Source organism: Haliotis rufescens, unplaced genomic scaffold (genome assembly GCF_023055435.1).
Source record: "Haliotis rufescens isolate VD_foot unplaced genomic scaffold, xgHalRufe1.0.p SCAF_5, whole genome shotgun sequence".
Classification (NCBI taxonomy): domain Eukaryota; kingdom Metazoa; phylum Mollusca; class Gastropoda; order Lepetellida; family Haliotidae; genus Haliotis; species Haliotis rufescens.
The window spans coordinates 17,921,073-17,945,981 of NW_025964223.1; the positions used below are offsets into that span (position 1 = coordinate 17,921,073).

Consider the following 24,909-nt stretch of genomic DNA (forward strand, 5'->3'; position numbering starts at 1 on the left):
ATTTTTTTATCATAAAACACAATATTGTGATATATGGTTCTGTACAGTTAAAAAGAGCGTCCTACTTTTAGGCATGTGATGTACACAGAATTACACAGCTAAACCAGGGGTCATGGTTGCAGTGTTTTACACCACCAAGCCAAGAAAACGTTCATTTTTGAAAACCACCAAGTCATGGTTGCAAACAGTTTACATCAGCACTACATGGTTTCACACAGTTTTACACCACCATGTCATGGATGCACACAGTTTTACACCACCAAGATATGGATGCACACAGTTATACACCACCATGTCATTGATTCAATCTGTTTTACACCACCAAGATATGGATGCTCACAGTTTTACATCACCACGTCATGGATTCAATGTGTTTTACACCACCAAGATATGGATGCACACAGTTTTACACCACCAAGATATGGATGCACATATGTATGTATCAAGTATGTAAAGTAATTCTGGTAGATAAGGACTTTGTTCATGAGTCAACGTCTTCTTCTTCTTGATAATCAGTCGTACTGGAAATGTATGCCATCCGTTCATAAATGCATCAATATTATATCAACCACTGATGAATCTAATATTAAAATATGTCTAAATAGTTAGAAAGAAATGTACCCATGACAAATACTACTGAGTATAAAACTGTATAGCATGTGATATTTTATATGTTCCTGAATCATCTGTAATGAGAACATGGGCCCCAATTAAAAGTGAACGGTTTCTATCTATCGATGTGTGGAAGAAAGTTGTACAGGTCATGATAACGAAACACGTAACTGCTCATTGTCATATATGTCTGCAATATCGCCCCAAGTTAAACAGATTTAATATAATCCACAGTAGACTTGTTGATAATACGTGTACTGATACTGTGGTAAGCAAGGCGTACTTGAGTATCCTAAACACTGATCAAATGCTCACAAAAGGGCTAAAATCAGCATTCTTAGCATGGGTGCACATAATTAGCCAAGTTGGTTCTCTGATGTGGCGGACATACAGGTCACGGGCCAGCTAATTCAACCACCCACGTAAGCACATTTCCTCGATTACATTCGGGTCTAAATCGTGTCGATTGCGATCCTTTTATCCGTTGCTATACGTCACTGTTGACCTCTTTCTGTGAGCTATCGACAAGATAGGTTCGTGTGCAAAATATTCATGTTCCGGGTCAGAGTCCGCCGCCTTGTATTTGTGTTAATTGTATTCAGGTAAGATTCTTGAAGAACAATGAGGTCCCACGGTGTGTTGGATCTCTCTCTATATATATCTCAATATCCACTAGTGCTTGTCTGTTTAAACACACGACGGGATATCGGACACCAAATCCTTTTGAAATCGCATTCAAGCTCATATACGTCACTATCTTATGCACATAAACAACCTCATTTCAAATATCACATATATTATGGTGTATATAACGATTTGTTAAGATACTTTATTACCGTTACATAAGCTTTAAGCTCTATTCTGGTTACTTCCTTAACTGGCTGGCTGTCGTGTGACAGTCCATATTCGCTGTGGGGCAGATGGTCTTCCTGTTTCAAGGGATAAGCAGTGACATGCTTATTTGTAAACATTTATCCTGTTTATTTAAACCGGGAAATCGTTTACAATTGTAAAGACACATCCGACAACACACATTCCTGGTATTTCGTATCCTCGAGCAAGACCCCTTATACTCGTTAATCTTACTGAAAATACAAAGTCATGTTTTTATTTCAGCTCAGCCACAAACCATACATCATAACATGGCGCCTGTTTTGGGCAAAACTGAGTCATTGAGAACAATAGAACAAAGAGGGGAAATGGCTAAGCCAGAACAGTTTATTAATTTCCCTAGTTTGCTTTTATGTCTTCGTTTTCACTAAGAATCGAATATAACAACATTAAATGAGTCAATATCGCAGTGAGTGGGTGTTATATTTTTCAAACGTTGTATGCCATACTCAAAGGGCAAGCGGGAAATGTCGTTCAGCGGGGTCATATGTCGCAGTGACATTTATCTCTTGGAGACGTTGTTAACTGGGTTAGACGGGTTCGAGTTCTCACTACACTCTTTTAAAGATTTTTTTGTGATACATGCAAGAAAGAGGCAAGAGGCTTGTTATAGTCCACTGAAAGAATACTCTCAAAACATGCATTAAACGGACATTGTGCAAGTGTGACATTTTTATCAGTAGAAATAGTGATAGACTTTTTTTCACATCATTATGTAGCCAGATGCTGGCCAAGAAAACAGTGTGAAAATGTAAAGTTAGTTTTGAGCTTAATTAAAAAAATTGAGGTCTGTATTGGTGCAAATCCAAACGAATCTTAAAAGCGTTAACGAGGAGTCGCGTCTTAATTACCACGGCGCCTAATGCGCGCCGTTTTAAGATAAACATCGATTGATGTATATCCCAATTGTGTGGATTGATGCTCATGATATTAGTCACTGAATTGTCTGGTCCAGACTCGATTATTTACAGACCGCCGTCATATAGCTGGAATATTGCTGAGTGAGGCGTTAAACAACAAACAAACAAATTCACTCAGCCATGTGTATAGTGTAGTGTATCACGTTAACAAGTGACACGAACTCACATAGACTAGAACATGTTGATTCATCTTTTTTTTGTAGTACTATTTCATGACTACAACGGGATATTGTAATTTGAAGAAAATACACTAACCAATCTTAGTTTTACAAAAACTTGTGATCCGTGCGTCCATTTATGCAACTAAACGGGTAGTTTCTGGCATTAATGTTTTAAACCCGAACCAGCAGCGAAGTTAACGCAACTTTTCTATAAGTTTGCTCATTGGTAATCTATATCATTCTGATAATAAACAACATGTCTGGATAAGAAATGTGGGGCAAATGCTAAATTATTGTGATCTGTCTTATTTATTTTATGACACACAAAGCTTTTCAAGCCAGCGGCGCAATAAATTCTCGGGTAAGAGAGAGTTCTATCAACATTGGAAATCTGACGTCGAGAGAAGTTCAAAATGTTATTATTATAAATATTTAAAAGATCTCCCGTCATTTGAAAACCTTTCCTCCTATCTAAACACATTTGTTATCCTATTCTGAGATAGAACCATAATCAGAACGTGTAACCATAAGCAACCTGTCGAAGTTGGTGTAGATAGAGAATTTAGGACATGCAAACCGTGTATGTCGCCCGCTGTAGCCGATGAATCTATCATTGGTAATGTATATATCTGTTTCTATCTGAATGAATCTATCTGTTTTAAATGTGAAGCTCTCCAGGATTCCAGATCCACATGTATCTCAAATAGATATACGTAGTTTCCTGATATCATAAAACACATGTTGAGTACTAGAAATGTGACAGAAATCCAGAACGTTGCAAATTTCATATGTATAATAGTTAAGTACCTTTGAATGTTACTGTATATGTGGGTGCTGAATCTGAAAACTGGCTTCTTAATTTTTGTGTTTCTGTTTAAATGTTGATACAAATTTTCAAAGAAAATGTTTAAATATCGTTAAATATTTGTACAGTATAACCGACATCTTGTTAAATACAAATTATTATCATGTAAAGAAACTTTTCTCCTGTACTACCGTGGGTGGTTCTTTTTGAGAAATATAATGATTAATTGATTGAATATTGGGATCATCCTGGTTACTTCAATCACAGGTTCAAACATGTTGGGGAGTGAGTGAGTGAGTGAGTGAGTGAGTATGGCGTTATGCCGTTTTGCCGTTTTGTTTTAAACATATTTTATTGACATATATGGTCAACGGGATTGGGCAAAAGTTATCCAACTTAGGTGGCCCTTTCCCTACTCTATATGTACAGACATTGATTATACATATATATACACATATTCATACACACATACATAAACATACGTATACAGAAATACATACATATACACATATTCATACATACTCAGAAATACTGCTGTAAAAGGCGACTATGCTTGTCGTAAAAGGCGACTAACGGGATCGGGTCGTCAGGCTCGCTGACTTGGTTGATGCATGTCATCGATCCCAATTGCGTGGATCGATTCTCATGGTATTAATCACTGGATTGTCTGGTCCAGACTCGATTATTTACAGACCGCCGTCACATAGCTGTAATATTGCTGAGTGCGGCGTAAAACAACAAACCAAACCAAAAAAATACTCATACATACATACACATACTCATATACATATGCTCATATTACATTTTTAGTAACAAAGAGAAATATTTTTACACAAGAACATAAACAAATGTTTGCAAGAATAACATACATACGAATTGCCTATATAAACACAATTTACTTGTATATACACATTAATCCAAAATACATGCAAGACTACATATGTAATTACACAATCATACATACACTTATATACATGTACATATATGCACACATACACACACTGCATACATACACATATACCCTTGTATACGCATGCATACATATATATACATACGCATACACATATTTACACACATACACCAGGATAAAGATTTCCCGTAAAAATTATGCTTACAGAAGGAGGCAGAGATACCCATGTATTCATATACATGCATGCATGCAGTTTATACACTGATGGCGTAATTGATAATAAGTGGTCGCAGAGCGATATTCTATATTTATGATAAAGGGTAAGTCGAATCTATTAGTATATGCCGTTTTAGCAACATCCCATCAATATGATGAAGGGGACACCAGAAATGGGCTTGTACATTGGGGTTCACTTGATTTTCTCCAACAGAAATCCCCAGTTAATCTTCCAATATTCGCATTCCATGATAACTCGAAAACAAAGAAAAGTCGTACAACAAAAAACAAGGAAGACAATGTTTGGATGTCAGCTTTTTTATTATGAGGAACACAACGTTTCGGATCGCCACAGAGGTAAGCATGTATTTTGAAACGTTGTGCTCCTCATAAAAAAAATAGTTGACAACTATAAATTCTCTGCTTTGAAATGTGACAAATGCCATTTATATAACAAATTGAGGCCACTATTCGGTGAGAAATCGATGTGCAAACATGCTATTTCTTCAGTTGCGTTTATTATTTACGTTTTGGTATTTTGATGCTTATAATTATGTGTATCACTTCTAAATGCCTTTCAAAGGCTTCACATGGCCCTTGTTGAAAGAAAATTGCGTATATTTTAATTCTTTAATCCCACCCATTCGAAGGAAAATACAGTGTACAAATGGTTAGTGTTTATTTGTTGATAAGATAATGTCTAAGAGTTAAAAAGAGTGAAGAATGGGGTTGCTTTGACGAGAACGTGTGCAGTCAACCATGACAGTGAACGGAACATAACTTGCGGGCTCGAAAACGAACAGAAGGGCAGGCTTGTTGTGCGATCAAACGTGTAATTTTAGAGGAAATTACCTCCACCATGAACATTTCTGGCACCTCTATATGCGCCTCCGCTATATTTTCGTTCAGTCCTTGAAATAGATAGACAGGGCTAAAGTGCTTATAAACCTTATTTACGCGCGGCTTTAGATGTTTTTAATCCGATATTTGCATCAATAATGTTACGATCTATCCATTTCTGCAAAGTTGTATACGTCCATGAGACTTTTAAATCGTATTTCGAGTAACCAGAGAGCATGACTGGAATTACTCACGTTTCACAGTTGTAACCCTTGATACAATGGTACAGTGGTCCCAGATTAAAAACGTTAGTACATATTCTAATAACGCAAATGGACAAAGACCAGCCTTTCTTGTCAACATGTGTTGTTTTCCCAAACTATTGCAATTATCCCATTACAACTGCGGCAATATGGAGAAGAACAGAAATTTATCTTGTATGGATATAGTTCTATATATTTCTGATCGAAAAATAATCCCACACATTCCTTTATCTTAATTATGCTATGGACCAACCATAATGGATATTCATTCTTTATTGCCATTAATAACTTTTATCTGGCATATTAAGATATTCAAGCCTGGGGGATCACCAGAAATGAGAGAATACCGGATCTTGGTTAGTGAAATAGCTTTAACCACTATTCAGACTCTCACTCCTCTTCCACTTCTCGGGCACCCCCAAGATTACTGCACTCCCAAAAACACGTATGTGGCTGCAATTACCTATATATAATATTATATCTTTTGCAGTAAATACAGGAGCTGCCTGCATCCTGGATATCTGAAAGAGACATCATGGCACCAAAAAATGAGGTCGGTGCACCCCAACTATCCAGAAAGGCACATACTGCTGACTCTGGAAACATCTGTGTAGGAAGTGTAGACAGAGTAACAGAAAATCCAGGTGTAATACGGCAATCATTGACCACAACTGATCACAATGTACACAGCTATGAAACACCTCTTCAAAGCATGGAACAGTATTCTGATATTGATCACATGACCACCAAAGAATGTGGAAAGAGATTTGTCGTTAGTTTCGTGAATACTTTGTCACACCATGGTTCTGCTTTGAGTAGTTTGGAACAGGATTTAACAAGTACAACAGTTGAACAAAGATCACATGGCGAGGCACAACCTTATCTTGAAACTCTTAAAGAAAAGGTTCACAAGCAAAGGAAAGGAGAACAGAAGTTTAAAAATTCTTTTTCTCTTGCTGTAAGTTCGCAAACATTGCGTAAATTACGATCATGTGAAAGAAAAGATCAACATGATTTAAGTAATATTTCGATGGGAAAACAGTCTAAAGTTTCCAGTAACTATTGTATTGCTCATAATCGTGATCTGAAATCAAGCATGAAACCATCTGTTCATGCAACCAAACAAAACAAAATTCTCGAAACTACCGACATAACATACTCGAAAGAGACATTTAATATAGACTCAGACAAACACAGAGGTGATGAAGAGGAACAGGTAGAACAACCTCAGCGTACTAAAGAGAAAAAGAAAAAACTCTTTGATGCAGTTCACAGGGCTGTGCATGATGTTCCTTATGATACTGATGAGGTGGACAGATCCTCGGCTGATAAAAAATATAAAGAAATTATTGATGATTTGAAGTATGCAGTATTTCATGGTATGTTAGAAAGATCCCATGTTACGTCCCCTTTTGTTTCTCTTCATGATTATTTCGCTAAAAAAGCTAAAAATGAAGCACTAACAAATGAGGAGCAAATGAGGTGTGAAGGTTTGCGTTTGAAGTCTTTTGACCAAGTGGACATGAGTGTCTCATATCTTCGACTGGCAGCAGCAGGGTTCTATGCTACAGGTAATGGTGATGAGACTCGATGTTTCAGTTGTGGTGTAACCAACAGTAATTGGCAAACAAAGGATAACCCGCACATCCTGCATGCAATGATTTCTCCAAACTGCATCCATGTAACTGGCACTGATGAAAGGAATGTGCCTATTCAGGTGCCAGCAGTAAGTGATACAGGTCATGAACCACAATTCAGAAACGGGAGCAATCCCGAGACAAGAGAGTCAGAGAGTGTCTCTAATGGCAGTGTCCCTTCGGAACTATTAGGAGCAGTAGGTACATCAAGGAACCATACACCAGTAACGACTACTAATAGTTCCAGTCCACAATCTTATACAACTCAACAAACGACAAGCACTTGCAATGTCATTGTACCAACATCAATACTTACATCAAGGTTTGACAGTGCTGTTCATCCTCACTATAGCAACAAAACTGTCCGTCTCAAATCCTTCCAACAGTGGCCTGATGGGCACAGTCAGCAACCCGAAGACCTTGTAGACGCAGGGTTTTTCTATGCTGGTAAGTGTTATTTAACAAAACGTATAGGTCAAATATACAGATTCAAATATTATAAATGATATGTCTCATTTTTGTAATGACCATAATAATGTATGATACTTCTGAACAGGCTACTCTGACTGTGTGCGGTGTTTTGTCTGCGGTGTTGGTCTGAGGACCTGGGAGGAGGGGGATGACCCCTGGGTGGAGCACGTGCGCTGGAGGTCATCTTGTGCCTATGTAGAAGCCGCAAGAGGGATGACTTTCATCATTAAGACACTGGCAGCAATTGGAAGGTCCATGAAGGCCGACCCACAGGTGAACAGCTTTCCTGGTATGGCATCCATACCAGTTTCCCCGACTTGGTTGATGCATGTCATCGTATCCCAATTGTGTAGATCGCTGCGCATGATGTCAATCGTCGGATTGTCTGGTCCAGATTCGATTAATTACAGAATATAGCTGGAATATTGCTGACTTAAAATCTATCTATTATAAATTATAAATTATCTATCTTATATTATAACAGGTGTTATGTGTAATGTTGCTGCCACATTAGCAAGAATAACTTAGCATTTTTGAAAAAACGTTGCTGTCTTCTGTCTCTCAAGGTATTCGTACATGTGAATTAAATGAATTAAGCATGTTGAAGGAGTTTTAAGTTAGCATGTGAGTATCTTATCCTTACTTACTACTCCAACTTCTAAATGCCTCTCAAAGAAGTCACATGTTAGTGTTTTTATCGTGATTGGTTTTCCTCTAAACTCTGATAAACTTTCTGATGTCTTGTAGATGTGGGGGTGTTGTGTGATTACACATAATTTCAATATATATTTTATTATAGTCTCGTCAACATCAACAACAGTCTTTGAATGACTTGAAAGCACAGAACAGTTCTGAAGATGGTAGGTTCTAAAACCCCAAATTCGTACCACATCTATCATACCTGATGTTCAGTGTAGTTGAGTACATCTGATTTGATGGCGAATGTCCACTGGTTTGCAACAAGCATGTGTTCATTCCCTCGATACACACACCAACAAACATTGACAGTAATTTTCAATTATTATAAGGAGTCAGCTTTTGATAAGAATTATTAATATAATATAGGGCAAAATAACCCCTGTCGTCATTTGGCAAAACCATTATTTTGTTACAGATATTATGAGGACCGACCCATGCCAACGAGCTTTAGAGATGGGTTTCAGCCCAGAACAGATTAGATCTGTAGCTCAAACAACTATGAGAAGTAGAGGTGAGTTTGTTATTCTACTTATGGAGGGATCAGGTCTTGTACCTATATTCAATCAAGTCAGTGTAATTTGTGACATGTGATATAACCAGTAATCACTAAAGTTTTAATTGGTTGTTTGAATAATCTAACCCAAATAGAACAGAGGGCTGCAATTTTCTATCTCTAGCGCATCAAACGTTATGCGATGGTATGGAATAATTACATTATCCTTGCCTTTACAGGAACATTGGCTTTGGAATTAGATGTTCTCCTGGACAATATTCTAGTAATTGATGGAGACGGTTCAGAACTGACACCATCTGCTCAAGGGAAAGGGGAGGTGACCATCCCTCAGGTGCAGACACGGAATGAAAGAGTGGAGGGTGCAGAGGGCAACATGCATTGTCAAGTACCGCTTAAAGACATATCAAGCATACCACCTCTACCATTGGGGACAAGACATGCTGATGGAAATCAAGACAGTGGATATATGTCATCTGAAGTGAACCCAGATGCCGTGGCACCACATAGTATTGTAACTATCTCAGAGACAGCAGACAGGGTGAATATGGGTGACAATAATCATCAATGTGAAGTACTGTCAGGAAACATTGCTGCCAAGGAGTCGACATTGTTAGACAATGAAAGAAGAAAGAATGGAAGGGATCATGACTCAAATTTTTCTGTGAATGGTTTCCTAAGTTTGCCAGTCCCCAGTCAAAGAATAAAGGCAGAGAGGAAAAGACACGGTAAACGTATTGCAGATACTGTATATTGTAGAGGGCACCTTAGGGCTTCTTTTGTAGAATAGGATTGGTTATTTTGATTATGTAATACATTATGCAATATAGATAACAAACCAAACGGTGAGGTGAGGTGAAATTTGGTTTATCGTCGCGTCCAAGATTATTGCAGTTATATAACGACGTGCATGCACGTGTGTGTGTGTGTGTGTGTGTGTGTGTGTGTGTGTGTGTGTGTGTGTGTGTGTGTGTGTGTGTGTGTGGCTGCTTGTACTAGTCCGGACTGATGCCGATTTATAGTGCTAGCTCACTGAGATACCATGCCGCAGTTTAACATGAATACCCCCCTCAGACGCAGTATACTGACTCCGAGCCGACCAGTCCTTGTTTTAGCCACTTTATGACGAGCGCCAGATAGGGTAACAAACAAACCAAGAGAATCGTTAGTGAAATGCTAAACTTTGAGGAAACTTGATGTCGTTGCTCCACATACCTTGTTCGCCTTGCTAGAGATCACTTCTAAATGTTAGGCTACATTCTTTATTGCAACCTTGATTACGCTTTCACATGTTTATTCATCTCGAATGTTATTTCCACAAATTAAACAACAATAAACGTGTTTAAATATGTCAGTTGATGATTTGATCTATCTTACTCTATTTCTTTTAAAAGTCTATCAACATCGAAGATTGTATTGTATTTAATTATCGCTTTCTTTCCTTGTAACATGTTCGCTAAATGGTTTAATTAATTGAGGCCATGAACCTACATGATTGCTCAATAATGTTTTGGTCTGTGACAGATAAAACCAAGAACCAGTTAAAGGCTACAAAAGAAGAGACACAGCAGCTGAGAGAGTCAAGTGCATGTACATGTAAGATCTGTCTGGAGGACCCTGCCAACATCGTCTTCCTCCCATGTGGGCATATGGTGGCCTGTGGCGTGTGCTCGCCGGCTCTGGAACGTTGCCCAGTCTGCAGAAAACACATTCGGGGAACCGTTCGTGTCCATCTGGCAGATATGGCTTCTCGAGAGAAACATATCAGCAATATTTAAATATTAACCTCTGTGTTATCTAACGGTGGATTACAATGAAAAGCAAACGATTTCTGATCTTGATTGACGTCTTCATTCCGCGTGGGTAGCTGGCGGCCTGTGCCGTGTGTGCACTAGCTCCAAAACCAGTCTGCAGGGAACACGTCTTGAGAACTATCTGTGTCCATCTGGCATACATGGCTTCTTGGCAGGAATGTATTAAGATTTGGAGAAAAAAATATCCTCAATTTTATTCTGGCTGCCATACACATTGTGAGTTTCAAAGAAATAACAATGTTTGCACATTCCTTTGTGACATATCACATGCCTGCATACAACAAGAAAAAACTGCGTGTCCCGTGCTACAACCCATGTCATATTGTTTGTAAGATAGGTTTGCATATGTTTTGCTCATTTGTATTGATACAACGCTCCTTCCACCACAGTGACATATTACTACCCCCTTTGCGTGCCTCCTTAGTTTTGAAAATCCATTCATCCTAACTGTTATGTGGCAGGACACATTGCAACTCTATTTCTGATGATAGTAAATGGTAAATTGAGCGTGGCTCTCATCACCTACCTGTACCGGAAGTGTTAGTTGGGGCGACCCCATTAATCGGTTTTGTTGACACTTTGACAAACGCTATCAATCTGGACGCTTCCCATGGTTACTGTTTCTATAACTTCAAGGCTGACTATTCCTTTACCTGTACCGAAAGTGCGAGACGAGGGTGACTGAAGGCATTCCGAATACTACAACCTGAGTTAGGTCTATCTACATGCCCACTGTGGACGGGATTACCTTCGCCTGCCAGTGTCCAACACTGATTCCCAGATTCAAGATATTCAAATAGACAAATACTGGATTTGGAGTGAGTGAATTGGGACCTTAGATATAATGGTATTGCTGATGCACATTGTATCACATGTTTCACTCATTGTATTGCCTTTATGTTTGTAAACCTTAACCTGTGTATTGCGATATATAGAGGATTCATCACGAGTGTTTTTTAATATGGGAAATATCAACCGAGTCTTAGTTAATCGGTATTTGCCGAGCCTTTGGCGAGGCAAATACCGATTAACGGGACGAGGTTGATATTTCCCATATTAAAAAACACTCGTGATGAATTCTATTTATCATTTTCACATTTTTGCTTCCAAATTAAGGAATAATTGCATTAAACATTAACATCAGCAACTTGTCGAAATCTTACGTATAGATCGTGCGTAGTGATACATGTTTTCCATAGCCATGTAAACCAAAAAAAACAATTCGCTGAGAAAAAAAGTTCCTCGGATTATTTTAAACAAAATACTTGAACAGACTTTTGCAGAATAATTGAAACTTTAATAACGGTAACAACAACGATTCTGTGTAATCTGATTATATCTCTGGTGTAACTTCACTTATAATATATAGTTTCAAATCAAACCGCTCGCTCTTCCGGTTATCTAATTTGCATATCTAATTTGCATACTTATGTCATTGGGGTATGACATACATGTTTTTATGTCATAAGCTTATGTCATGGATAAATGCTTAAGTTAAATGATAAAATTAATTTATGGTGCATTGATCTTGTATGGTTATTTAGCGATTTCACAATCTATTCCTGTACATACTGGTTTCTTTGTTAACCATAACGTTTACATTTTAGAATTAATATTTACACTAACTGAGGACTGTTATTGGGACGTCTGTGTCAGGAACTTTGATGTTTGTTCCACTGTATATCCCATGTCAGATATATGGTATTGTGTCATCAATGATTGTAACTTTTAATAACATGAATATTGATTTAGAATACAATATGTAATAATTGCAATGGGTTCGGGTGTATCTTCTATTCCTGATGAAGGAAACGTCCTTGTTCTTGGACGCAGACAAAGACGTGGAGTTGTGTAATAACGAGTGAGGAAGTTGAGTTTAACACCTTTTTGAGAGGTGTTCTTATGCCGATAAAGAAGTAGGAGAAGGAGAGACGCCAAATCAATTGAACTTACTTGAAAGCAGATGAGAAACAGATAGTTATGTCTTCAGTTACCATATGGCTTTATCTGAATCTGCTGACATGGATATGGAACATGTTAGGCCCTAGCGATCCCTAATAAAGTAAATTTTGTATACGTTCCTATATCTGTGTTGTAGTATCGCCGAGCAGGCTTCATCATATGCATACATTTCAGTATGTACAGCCTTATAAGGCGATGCGGTACGCGAATTGTGAAGGTCTTATGCAACGTAAAGTTGCCCTTAGCCTCAATGTTGTGAATATTGACATCAACACATGTAAGTATTTGTCAGATATTAAATATAACAGAGAGCAATGAGAACTGTTCTCAAGAAATTGTAAGAGTAACAGTCACTGTTATCAACTAGATATCATGATACAATGTTCAAAACAAAAGTAATGGAAATCACTGAACTCTGTTTGATATAAGGGTTAATTGGCGCATGTTGTATAAAATTGAATTTTACAAAGTAGAAAAAAACAAGTTTCTGACACAGAGGACCCTATATATTAGTTATACAATTTTTATAAAATAAAACAATATATTCATACTAATTGCCAATCTCTATAATGTTGATTGTATTAACATTGCAGTGTCTACAACCAGTTTGCATTGACAATAATCATATGATTGTAACACAGATAAAGCTGATTCTTAACTTCATTGGGCCTTGCTTCTTATGTTTCCTTGTTATAAACCGATGTTTCAAATTCCAACATAAACACATTATCAATGTTATTTTTTGTCTATTCACACCAACAGATATCTGCATTGCACAATGACTCTTATAATTTTATTTAATATCTCAGCTTACTGGTGCACGTGTACTAGTATTTGATTACACATGCATGACTTTTCAGGAGTCATCTGTTTCTGAAATGAATATTATGCTAATAAAGATAAGTAACATAAAAAGGACTCTGGTATTCTTTCACGTTTGGAGAATCATTCAATTCATTGGGAAAACATTTTTAATTTCTTGCAGAAGTTACTTTCATCTTGATAAGATCAAAATAGATCCAAATTAAATTGAGGAGATTAAATTATGCAGTCTGGTTCATTTCAGCCAGGCTGTCTAAAATCAGGTCCTATTTTTCAGGCAATAATAATCGAATGAAAATTTAAGAAAACATATACCTTGCCTGAGTGAATCAGTCAATATGCACATTGACTAAAATGTTCAGTCAATATACATATTGGGCCTGTTTATAGACACGGACTGTAACATATGTAAGTATAATCTGTTATATGCAAAAACAAATGACATAAATAAATCCATATTTATCTACATGGAATGATTGTTGGGTTCAATTTGCATTTATTTAACCATCAGAAGATTTGATGATAAACTTTCTAGATTCATATTTGCTATATGATAATAATATCTACAAAATATACTTTATATTACAGGTGTCTTAAAATATTGTTGAATGAAAATCAGGATACTTAGATGCATCAGGATAGTGTGTTGGAAGGTATAGGAAATAATTTGTGAACATTAAAATAAATATAATGTTACTAAAACAAGAAGATAAAACTATCATTTACATCTATTTATGCATCATACACATTTTGTGGGGCAGGAAGTATGATTTGTTGTTTGTTAGGACAAATCTCTGTAATTTACTACTATTTTAAGAGCATGAGTATCAGAATTCTGTAAGAAATGATGGATCAATGAATTAACACCTGTGATGACTCAGAGCACTTATATAATGGTGGGACACATGTTATAAGGGGCAGAAAAATATGGGTAGATCTTTTTTTTCAAAGTTTGATGATTAGTATGTATATTGCAACTGAGTAATTGAGTGCTTAATAGATGCATGGAAGATGGAAATCGATGGTATGTACGGTATGTATGAGCGTCTCCTAGTGGTAAGCTGAACTTATGTGCATAAGGAAACTAAACATGAATATTTCAAAGGTTCAAAGGTTAGTAAAATAAAAAGATTAGGACCTCATGGATTTCCCATATCATACACAGCCTCGGTCTGAAATGGGTGTCTCGGGATATGGCATACGTCAGGCCGCCACGTCTGTTTTATAAATAGTAATTTCAATTCACGAAGTGAACAAGCCATGACGTGTATCTAATTGTATCATGTTTATGTTTGGTACCTCCGATCCGGTCTACTTAGACACATACTCTATTATTATTATGAACATGTAGCTGTTAGCAATATAGAATGTCTTGTTAACAATAATTTATCATTCATTATCCTGCGATATCACAAATCATGTTACTGAAACAATTTGTGCTGACACCCCCTGCACATATACTTATTGTGCTTTCAAGTAATCGAGGGTCCAATAAAAACAATTGTTCATACACACCATTACCTCCATACTTCCTGCTGGTCCGTGAAGATCCGGGGTAGAATAGATCTTCAGCAACCCACGCTTGCCGTAACAGGCGACTCTGCTTGTCGTAAGAGGCGACTAACGGGATCGGGTGGTCAGGCTCGCTGACTTGGTTGCTGCATGTCATCGTATCCTACCCGATGCTCATGACATCAATCACTGGGTTGTCTGGCCCAGACTCGATTATTTACAGACCGCCGTCATATAGCTGGTATATTGCTGAGTGCGGCGTTTAACATCAAACCAACCAACCTACTTTCTGCCAGACTGATATGTCATAATGGCTGTATGCTGTATTAGCATCATCTGCGTCTATTTCTTTGCAAATATATATGACCATACAGGTCTGTGTGTTCAAAATACATATAAAGCCACCGAAGATCGTTTGTTCATCTTAAGTTTTGTCTAGTAGCTTTTAAAGATGTGAATAATCCTAATCATATTTTTATACCACCAGGAAGAACAACTTGCTAAGGTTTCAAACATTGCAATTTTAAAGCTGCAAATATGTTATGAAAGTTATTTGAATATCTGTGATAATGTGTTTTAGGATAATGCTATCCACACTTTCAACATAACGTTTAGTAGTTTGCAGAAAAGGATTGTTCAATAGGATAGTTCTTACACGGAGCCTAAAGGGAAAATAATATGAGGTGATAAATGTAGATTTTCATATCAAATTCACGATGTCATACAATATAAAATAACGTTTGTGGAAGCATGTGTATGTAATCAATAGCACACAGCAAACGCTTGCCTGTGTACCTGTACGCCTAGAACTCGTCTCTCACCCTGGTGATTCCCTACAGGTTAAAATAAACACACGTCATTTCTAGTTTCGCTCTCGAGTGAGGCGACGACATTTTGTTTTATTTGAATGAGGCCTACCATTTGTGGTAAGATTAAGACTTGTTAGATGTTGTTTGAAAGAGACATTAACGCTAAGAATCTCGTACCCCCTATACTCAGGTAGTCGTGGCACGATACACACTGTGAAACTGGCCCGGTAGCGTGGCGTTAGTTAATTCGCAATACTGTACCTCGAAAATATCATATATTTACAGGCCAGTGATTTGATACATTAGACGTTCATGTTTGTTCTCTACGACCTCCATAACACCTTAAATCATTCAAACGCTATTGTCGTTATTACAGTCTTGGTATCCCTATTTGTCCGATAACGTTTCCATTTATTTACATATTGATGTTGGTTACCTCCCTTTAGCTGTGCTCTTACTTCGAGTACATACATGCTATAATACTACATGCATAGTTGCCATCTATTTCGCTTGAGGTTATCGTTGTTTGTAGCTCCCGCCTCAATCCCCGCTCTTTGCACACCCATCCAGGAAAATGGTTTGAATTCATACTGAATTATTAATTATGCAATGTTATATCCATTTGTGGGAGATTCGACAGGAACTCTAGCTGCCCGCCTGTTATATCATTACATTTGCTAATTGCATTATGTTTTGCATTTTTGAGCGTGGTTCTGTAGAATGCAGTTGAACGAAATATGGCGGTGTGCTTAAAAAGGTCAGATAACATGGTGCATAAAAGTGTCCTGATTGTCCAATTTCAATTGGCACTTTGAGGTTGTTTGAAAAAGGCCAGTGCTGAAGCGAAATGGGAACATGTACAAAAGAACATTTATGTACGATGGATTATATGACAACTAAACTAAAGGCTATATTATGAAATCTAATGTGAGTAAGCACCATGCATTATGGCTATCGCCCGTCCTCTGTAGGCATCACTTTTTTATCATCTCGCTTTTAACGGGAAGACCCAGTAAATGTTTGTGAAACCTTTTTATCGATAATTCCAGCGTTGGTGCCTCTTATCATTGTCTACATTATTACTATGAACATTACACACTCAGCTAGCCTCGACAGCCTCCGTGGTCTAGTGGTAGAGCGTCCGACCGGAGAGCGGAAGGTTCCGGAGAGCGGAAGGTCAGGGGTTCGATCCCCGGCCACGTCATACCAAAAGACTTTGGTCGCACGTCGCTATGTAAGTGCAATGATCTTGGACGCGACGTTAAACCCCATTTCACCTCACCTCAGCTAGCCTATTTGAAACGGTCATTTTGGACCACTTTATCTGATCTAATAGCTGCTTATGTCATTTCGCGTTATCCGTCCGTCTTAACAATGACAATATCTGCTCCGAAACCACAAGTGTTAAGGCGGCTTAGTGTACACAATGTTAACATTAGGGCCTCTAAAACTTACTCAACGAATTTGTATTTGACCTGATTATACATTTCATTAAGTGGCGTTTAGAAGTTGTAGTATCCGCGAAGACAGGGTAGACATATGGATTCTAACTTCTATGTTCTTGCAGTGCCACGTTTCGGTACAAATGCTGGTACTCTTACTTGATAAAGGTGCATTGTTCTAGCACCTGTACCGATATGAATAGATATTTTGAAATCCATAAGTTTGTTTCTTTGTTATTTAACGTCGCACCGAGAAGTATTCCAGTTGTATGAAGGTGGTCTGTATATAATAGAGTCTGGACCAGACAATCCAGTGATTGGCATGATAAACATCAATCTACGCGTAATTGGGATAAGATGACCTGCATCAACCAAGTCAGCGAGTCTGACACCCGATCCCGTTAGTCGCCTCTTGCGACAAGGAAAGGTCCATGAAGACAACCGAATTCTAAACTTGATCTTCATTGGCTAAACCCACAAGTCAGTTCGGTCTTTTTATTTGACACATATGTGTAGGTAATGGTAGCTGTACTAAATTGTTTATTCTCTTCCATTTCTGTAATACTTGCATGTCATACTTGGTATGACATTGATGCGCGGTGAGCATGTGGTTTGTGGAATATCATTTGTATGACAAACATCTTGTTTGGGTACCGTACAGGATGACTTCCTACTTGTCAAGCAGATGGCCAAGGGTTAATCTCCATCGTGTATGTTTAAGCGTGTATGTTGAATATATATCCGTACATCCAGCATTCGTTCACTTAAACAAATATGTAATTATCAATTAATAATGAGAATGAGCACTGTATTAAATATTGTCTTATTTGTCCAATTTCACATTAAACATTTCAGGGGGCACGGGTAACCCAGTCGTCTAAGGCGCCGCGATTCGTTGTGCAGAGTTGCGTCTCTTGGTCACGCCAGAAACCTATGATTGTGGGTTGCAAAAAAAATCCATATATACAAGCTTGTATATCCTTTGGAAAGATGATATTTCCAAAGGATATACAAGATTGGAAAGATGATATATACAAAATATACAAGTTTGTATATATGACATATACAAAATATACAAATTTGTATTTATGGTGCATCCAAATTTGTTTTGTTTGTATATATTGGTAAAGGGAGATAATTATTATGTATTTGTGTATAATTATGATATATGATATATGTGCAAATTGAAGTGTTTTAAGTTGAGCACTGTGTTTCTTTGTATATGTTGGTAAAGGAGGATAATTGCTATGTATTGCTCTATAAATGTTTTGTATGTGCAAAATAGTATCAGCAAGTTACAAAAAACTGATTTAGTGGCGGGTAACATTACTGGAAGGTTTAATTAGTACTCCACACTGTTAGCGGGAGTACATACTGTCCTTGCAATGATATTGACGGGTGGGCGGTTGAGGCGTCTGGTACTTTTCCTGGCGCGGTGCTTGGTATGTGAGTAGACAATGGTCAAATGCACAGAGGGGATTAGCTGTCGGGGGCGATTGCTTTGGCGGTAACTTCTGTATTGAAAGTGTTTGAGCTTGGATTTGTTTTACGGGGAGGCCGCGATGTGTTTTGTAACATGCTCTCGTGCACATATGCCAACAGAGTGGATTGCACAGAGGATGAAAACTATTTTATCACTACTTAAAAGTGTTGAATTTGGTTTGTTCTGAGCTGTCGGTTTCATTGTAGATATACATTGTTATAATGTGAAATCTCGGCGGAAACCCGGAAAATCGCGTTTTGTAAAACGGTAGTCCTTGGGGAAAATTGTATTATGAGCAACCGGATGCGTAAATAACGTGTGTAATATATTCCCGTATTATATTTTATAATACTTGTTCTTTAAATATTGTTATCAATGCGAGAACGAATATTACCTTGAAAAAACACAACAGCATGCATATGTTCTAGCAAAAGGAAACTTGATATATATTCATTTGGCTTAATTTCTACTTTGGAAAACTTAGTTGGCGCTCTAAAAGCTTGACGATGTATAATTTGTCACGCGCATGGTTGGGTGCAAACCATATGTACATCAATAATAATAGTAAAAATAATAATAATAATACATCATGATGGCAGTTTCAATGTAAAGATTAAGTATTTTTAAAGATATGGAAAATAAATCTTGATAACTGCTTTAATCTTTGATCTTTGGGAAAATAATAATGGAATTGGTTGAGTGACTAACGTATTCTACTTTAAAAGTGACAGGAACGTGATTTACATAATTAAAATATAGAATAATATACAAATTATAAGAGAGGGTTTGTGATTTATTTTGGGATGAAGTCAGTATTTAACTTGCGCTTTCCGACATTATGCGTATTTCGCACACGGTTAAGAAAAAAAATGCAATTCATTTATTTATAAAAAGTACGAATGCATCAATCCTACATCACAGGACCATGTACATAATTTGTTGAATGTTATTTCGTGAATACACGAATTGCATAACACATTCCCTGAGGACAAACCCAAATTGCCCGTCCCTTTGTGACAGGTGTTAATTAGAGAATGTATTGCCACCATATTATGTCCCGGCACTTTTATGACATGTAATGAACCTAGTCAATCCCTGGGTCTGTAACAACAACATGGGTCTAATAAAATCAAAGTAACATAAATGTTACGTAATTGGAATTAAAAAAGAGACTGAAAAAATGTAACATGAATATAATTGCCCTTTTGAGGGTAATATAATTTTGGGAAAATATACGTTTTCTTGTATTTATGGACGACTTCACACAAGCTGAAAAATTAAACATATGTTTCTATAGCTATATTTACATACATGGCATTAACATGTAATAATAATATTGATCATGTTTGTTAATTTGTACATTTCGTTGTTATTGGTATCCTGAGTATGTTGTAATAATGCATGTGTTCTGATCTTATTTGACGTAGATTACATGAACTAGTAGAGTGACTTTCTTTCATCAGCGTGGAAGGATTACCCACACATATACCCTTAATCCTTTGTCAAACAGAAAGAAGTCATATAGATATCATATCTAACTGGTACTAAAAGTTCACTATCAATCTCCTCTGATAACAAACTTACATTTAATATCCCCAAGCTACAATACCATGCATGCTCATGGAGTAATTATGAGAAACCCGAATGATATCCTGTCTACGTGGTCACACCCGGTGATTGTTAAGACATTCAGACAATATGGCAGTCTGTATTCATTTCTTATATCCCAAAAGTCCCCACCAAGCTTCCTTTTATTAACATTGGGATGAGGGGAGATATACATATTGTATTAAATAATACATCAATACATCAAAACAGAACAAAAAAGATAGGTCAACAGTGCGGTTGATGGAAAGGGGTTTCCTAAGAAAAGTTATTTAACTCTTTAATACTTAATACGTGTCTCAAAGTATGTATTAAGTCTTACTACTAGTTATTATATATGTGCAAATCCACCCGAACGTCGGATGTACATGGCCGATTTCAAAATAGCTAAATTAGGCACTGTTCAAATTGTTTCCAATAAACCACTGATTAGAAACTCACTTAACCTTTAGAATAGAATCGTTTCTAAATATATTGTAGTTGGGGCATGTGTAAAAATTAATGCAGTGTACCATTGTGACAGCCACAAGAGCATGCATGATGTGTTATCTGAGATGTGTTTTTTAAGCCGATGGAAGTTTAAAGTGACAAAATCTGGTATCATGGCTTAACTGAATATAACATTGTCTAAGTTTAATAATCCTCTTTTTCCGGTGACTATTCCAATTATTAATGGTATCAGGTAGGAATGACTTGCATTCAGTTCTACAACGTATAGCCTGTGAATTGGTTAGATTTCTTTATATGTAATCACTAACAGCAAAGATGTTTTCCATCTTGTAAAAAGGTGTAATGGCTACGTTGGTCTCACTCTACATTTTCACGTGGCTTGTACCTCTTATTGGCCCACAAATAGTCCGTAATCAGTGAGTGGGCGAGGTAAAAATTAACGTCTCATCGGCATTATTTCAGCGTCCGTAATGAATTAATGTGTAGACATTCTAGGATTAATTCTTTTTCTTTGGTACAATTATCCAAAACATGGGAGCAAAATATTGGCAATATATATATGCTTGTTCATGACTTATGTAAAAGGGGTTATTTATCTGAGTGATTGAGTATGGTTCACGGCGGTGGACACCAGAAAGGTATTTAAGACAATTAATCATAGGGATTACCTCGTTAACTCGCCAATATCATAATCTGACTGAAATATTAATACCAAAGTCCTTTCATTTTAAGATTAGGTTTTGCACTTGGGCACACTTTGACGTGATATTGAACAGTTTTCTTTTTCCCTGGATTAAGTTTTACTTGCATTCATTCATTTGGTAATTTTCTCCAAATTGGCATTAATATTATATGCAGTAGTATTTGGAACTGTCCATTTTGGGAATAGGGTTGACCCCACCGCAAGCACAGTAAACAGAAATTCCAAGGTGAATAATATGTACTATAGTTTGTTGGCTCGACATGCAAGACTCCATAATTTTAGCTATAAATTCATAGTAATATTAAATTAATTTTTTTTATAAAGAATTCATTGATGTATTTGACATGAGACGTAGCGACACTCATGTATTTTATAATAATGTACAATTTCAATGCCTTAAATCTGTTGCATTAAACAAATTCTTTGATTTGATGTTGTCATATTGTGACTCAATTTGTGTCTAGTCTTCCAAATGTTCTATTGCGAATACATATAGTGTCAGCGCTCATGATCGCCATATCTATGAATGGATGAAAATATCATCATTAATAAACTTACCTGAGCTCAATATGTGTTCTGAAGACAAATCGCTGTAAAGCATCTTGCACGGCTTCGTTCACGTTCACCCTCAAATGTACGAAAGGAAAATCTGCAACTGTGCGTGTTCAATGTTCGTTTGCATTTTTGTGACAGGCGGTCGTTATTTTCATTAAGATTCCACAAATTCATAAATCACAACTGCCTTGGTTAACTGGAGTCAGGATATAACTAATTACAAACTCTGTTCTAATTATGCTAATCGAGGAAGTGCATTATACTGGATGACAAACTTAGTAATCCTTTCACACTAATCCTTGTTTACAATGAACGCATGTCAAATGACTAAATAAACATCCTTTTTTATTTTCTTAAGTAGAAGTATCACAATGGGCGGTGAACACAACTGTTTGTAGAATGATAGTTTCAGAAAGGAATACAAATACAAATATACAGAAAGGGGTTTAAAATGGTTTCTTTCTTTGCATCCACGCATTGTTGTTGTGGATGCGGTTATTTGCTGTCGGAATTGTTTTTGCAATTCAATTAGTTAATTACATGTCACATGACAACTGCATGTCACGGGGGCCTGGACATAAATCACGTGGTGCACTATTAGGCCTATAATAACCCCCAACCTTGATTCTGCATCAATTTAAAAACTCCTGAATCCTCATCGACTCCTGAACACTTAGATTTTGACGTTGTCATCTTGATCATCAGAACCATCAAAGGCGGCAAAATACAGTAAGCAACTTTTCTCCTACTTTTCAATTCAGATGTAGACAAGTACAACACGTTTAGTAATGATTTAAAAAATTGTACAAGTTTCTTAGTGTCAATAATTAGTAGAACAGACGTAAAACAGACATACGAATGGACACGTTATAGACAACAATCCTATATATTTTAGTAACAATGATTAGTTGGAGTGACCAGTATATATTTGCAAAAAATAGATTTATAAAAGTTCAGCTTATTAAGTACAATACACCCATCAAATAGAGCTGCATGTGTCAGGGACCCAATCTAGATAGCGCCAACATCTAGAACCGCTGCGCCGGAAGAAGGTAACGTTTCTAGCTCTTACGTCGAGTAAAATCAGAAATGATTCGCGTGATACATATATGATGTACATATATGTGAACAGCCTCTCGTTATTAATGCCCTTTAATTGTAGTCATCTTACTATTTGATCGTTTGTGCCACACAAAGCTATAAGTTCCGTAATAAAAATACGGAAAAATTAACAGATTAATCTCATGGACATATATCCAAAAATGGTAGCATAACGAATGAAGTAATGTCTTAATTTCCGTTCCCATAATACTGTTTAGATGAAACACCGTTAGCAACTTGAATGGGAATAAACAGTGGTAGCTGTCACTAGCCAAAGGATACTAGACTATACAAGAACAGTTTTAGCATCTCACACCGTCCCGACAGGCGCCAACCTCTCAAATATTGCACAACATATATTGATGGCGTAGTATGATATTAATATTACATTGTTTCTTGAATACTGTGCGAAGAATATTTTGTACGATGGCAAGATTCAAAACAAGTATCATTATCTTCTTTGCGAGGAATTTAGAAGTTGGAGTATTGAGAGAGGATAAGATCTGTGGATGAACAACATCACTTGCTTGATAATGGTGTTACAACATGCACCTAAGCGTCGCTCCCAACTGTAATAAAGACGTTGTTCATCAATATATCTTATCTCTACTCAGTTTTCATTATCGCTAAAATTAGACAAAACTGTAAAAATGGTTTAACATGTGTGGTAGCACAGCTAGTCCCTGTAAAATGTTCATTTAAAAAAAATAAATAAAAAATCACAGCGCACAGGGAAATTGAGCGAGGCTCAATTCGAACGGTATTCCCATGTTATGTTATGTTTTTCTGAAAATGTACATGAAGCGGATTGGTCAAGAAGTTTATATGAAGACCACACCGGAATACAATGATTCAAAAATGCATACATGATATTGTAAATATATCTAGATTTTTAGACAGGATAATGCATAGATAATATTCCAACAGTCAGATTAACCAGATTAAACAGATTCCTCTACGCTGGGCAAACACTGGTCTATGTAGGATCATATCGTTATCTGGGACTACGGGTTGACGAGCATCTAGATATGTGAAACTGTGAAAGAGTTGTACAACTCTGCCAGCCATGCTTTGTCTTATTCTGTTGGGTGTATGTCTTATGATGTTTTTTATGAAACTGTATGAAAGTCTTGTTGAGCCGGTAATGATCTATGGCTCTGGTATATGAGGATAAAACATTAATCTAATCCACAATAGAGCCCGTAATTATTTCTTGGTGTTAGTAACGGTACCTCCAGTATGGCCACTAATGGAGACATGGGTCTCTCCTCCCCGTTTGTTACATTACATGCTAATGTTTTTAGACTACACCAAGATTTAAGAGTACTTGTAACGCTTTGATGAAGAAAATGGTTACTATGTAAAAGTTCATGGAGTTGTTAAAATTGCCTGTAATCTTAATATTTATGATGTTATGAATATTATGACTGCTCCAATGTCCCGAAAGAAGAAAATTGCCCATATTAAAAACGTTCTCGTAAACAAAGATGAACTGAGCTGGAGAACAGAGCTTTGGAACGATAAACATAACGTTAAGGGCAATACATTAAGAACTTTCATGATCGTAACGTTGTTGCTCCTTATGTTTTAAATACAGGGACCACCGTCGCATTTTAGCTAGTTTTAGATCTGGATCGAAACAGGACGATTTACAACCCCCCAAACCTTTTAGAAAATAGAATTTGCCCGCACTGTTTTAAAATTGTTCATTAAAG

The 24,909-nt window shown here is 36.9% G+C and overlaps 2 protein-coding genes across 2 annotated transcripts in view; both read left to right on the top strand.

Moving 5' to 3' along the window:
* Positions 1-1,100: 1,100 nt before the first annotated feature.
* LOC125373049 (baculoviral IAP repeat-containing protein 3-like) lies at positions 1,101-11,781 on the top strand. Its single transcript, XM_048383860.1, has 7 exons — positions 1,101-1,214; positions 6,109-7,702; positions 7,812-7,999; positions 8,526-8,586; positions 8,841-8,936; positions 9,158-9,664; positions 10,461-11,781. The coding sequence occupies exons 2-7, from the start codon at positions 6,154-6,156 to the stop codon at positions 10,712-10,714; spliced, it is 2,655 nt and encodes an 884-aa protein (XP_048239817.1). The 5' UTR covers positions 1,101-1,214; positions 6,109-6,153; the 3' UTR covers positions 10,715-11,781.
* Positions 11,782-15,882: 4,101 nt separating this feature from the next.
* Positions 15,883-24,909, top strand: part of LOC124145179 — a 30,967-nt gene continuing 21,940 nt past the window's right edge. The window contains exon 1 of the mRNA XM_048384223.1: positions 15,883-15,972. The gene's annotated coding sequence lies outside the window, so the exon portion shown is untranslated. The remainder of the gene's footprint in view (positions 15,973-24,909) is intronic.

What these genes read in the sequence shown, in the direction of transcription:
- LOC125373049 (XM_048383860.1), top strand. Translation starts at nt 6,154, where the DNA reads ATGGCACCAAAAAATGAGGTCGGTGCACCCCAACTATCCAGAAAGGCA. An exon ending in CCATGAAGGCCGACCCACAG is followed by an intron (nt 8,000 to 8,525) that starts GTGAACAGCTTT and finishes ATTTTATTATAG; the next exon opens with TCTCGTCAACATCAACAACA. An exon ending in AACAACTATGAGAAGTAGAG is followed by an intron (nt 8,937 to 9,157) that starts GTGAGTTTGTTA and finishes TTGCCTTTACAG; the next exon opens with GAACATTGGCTTTGGAATTA.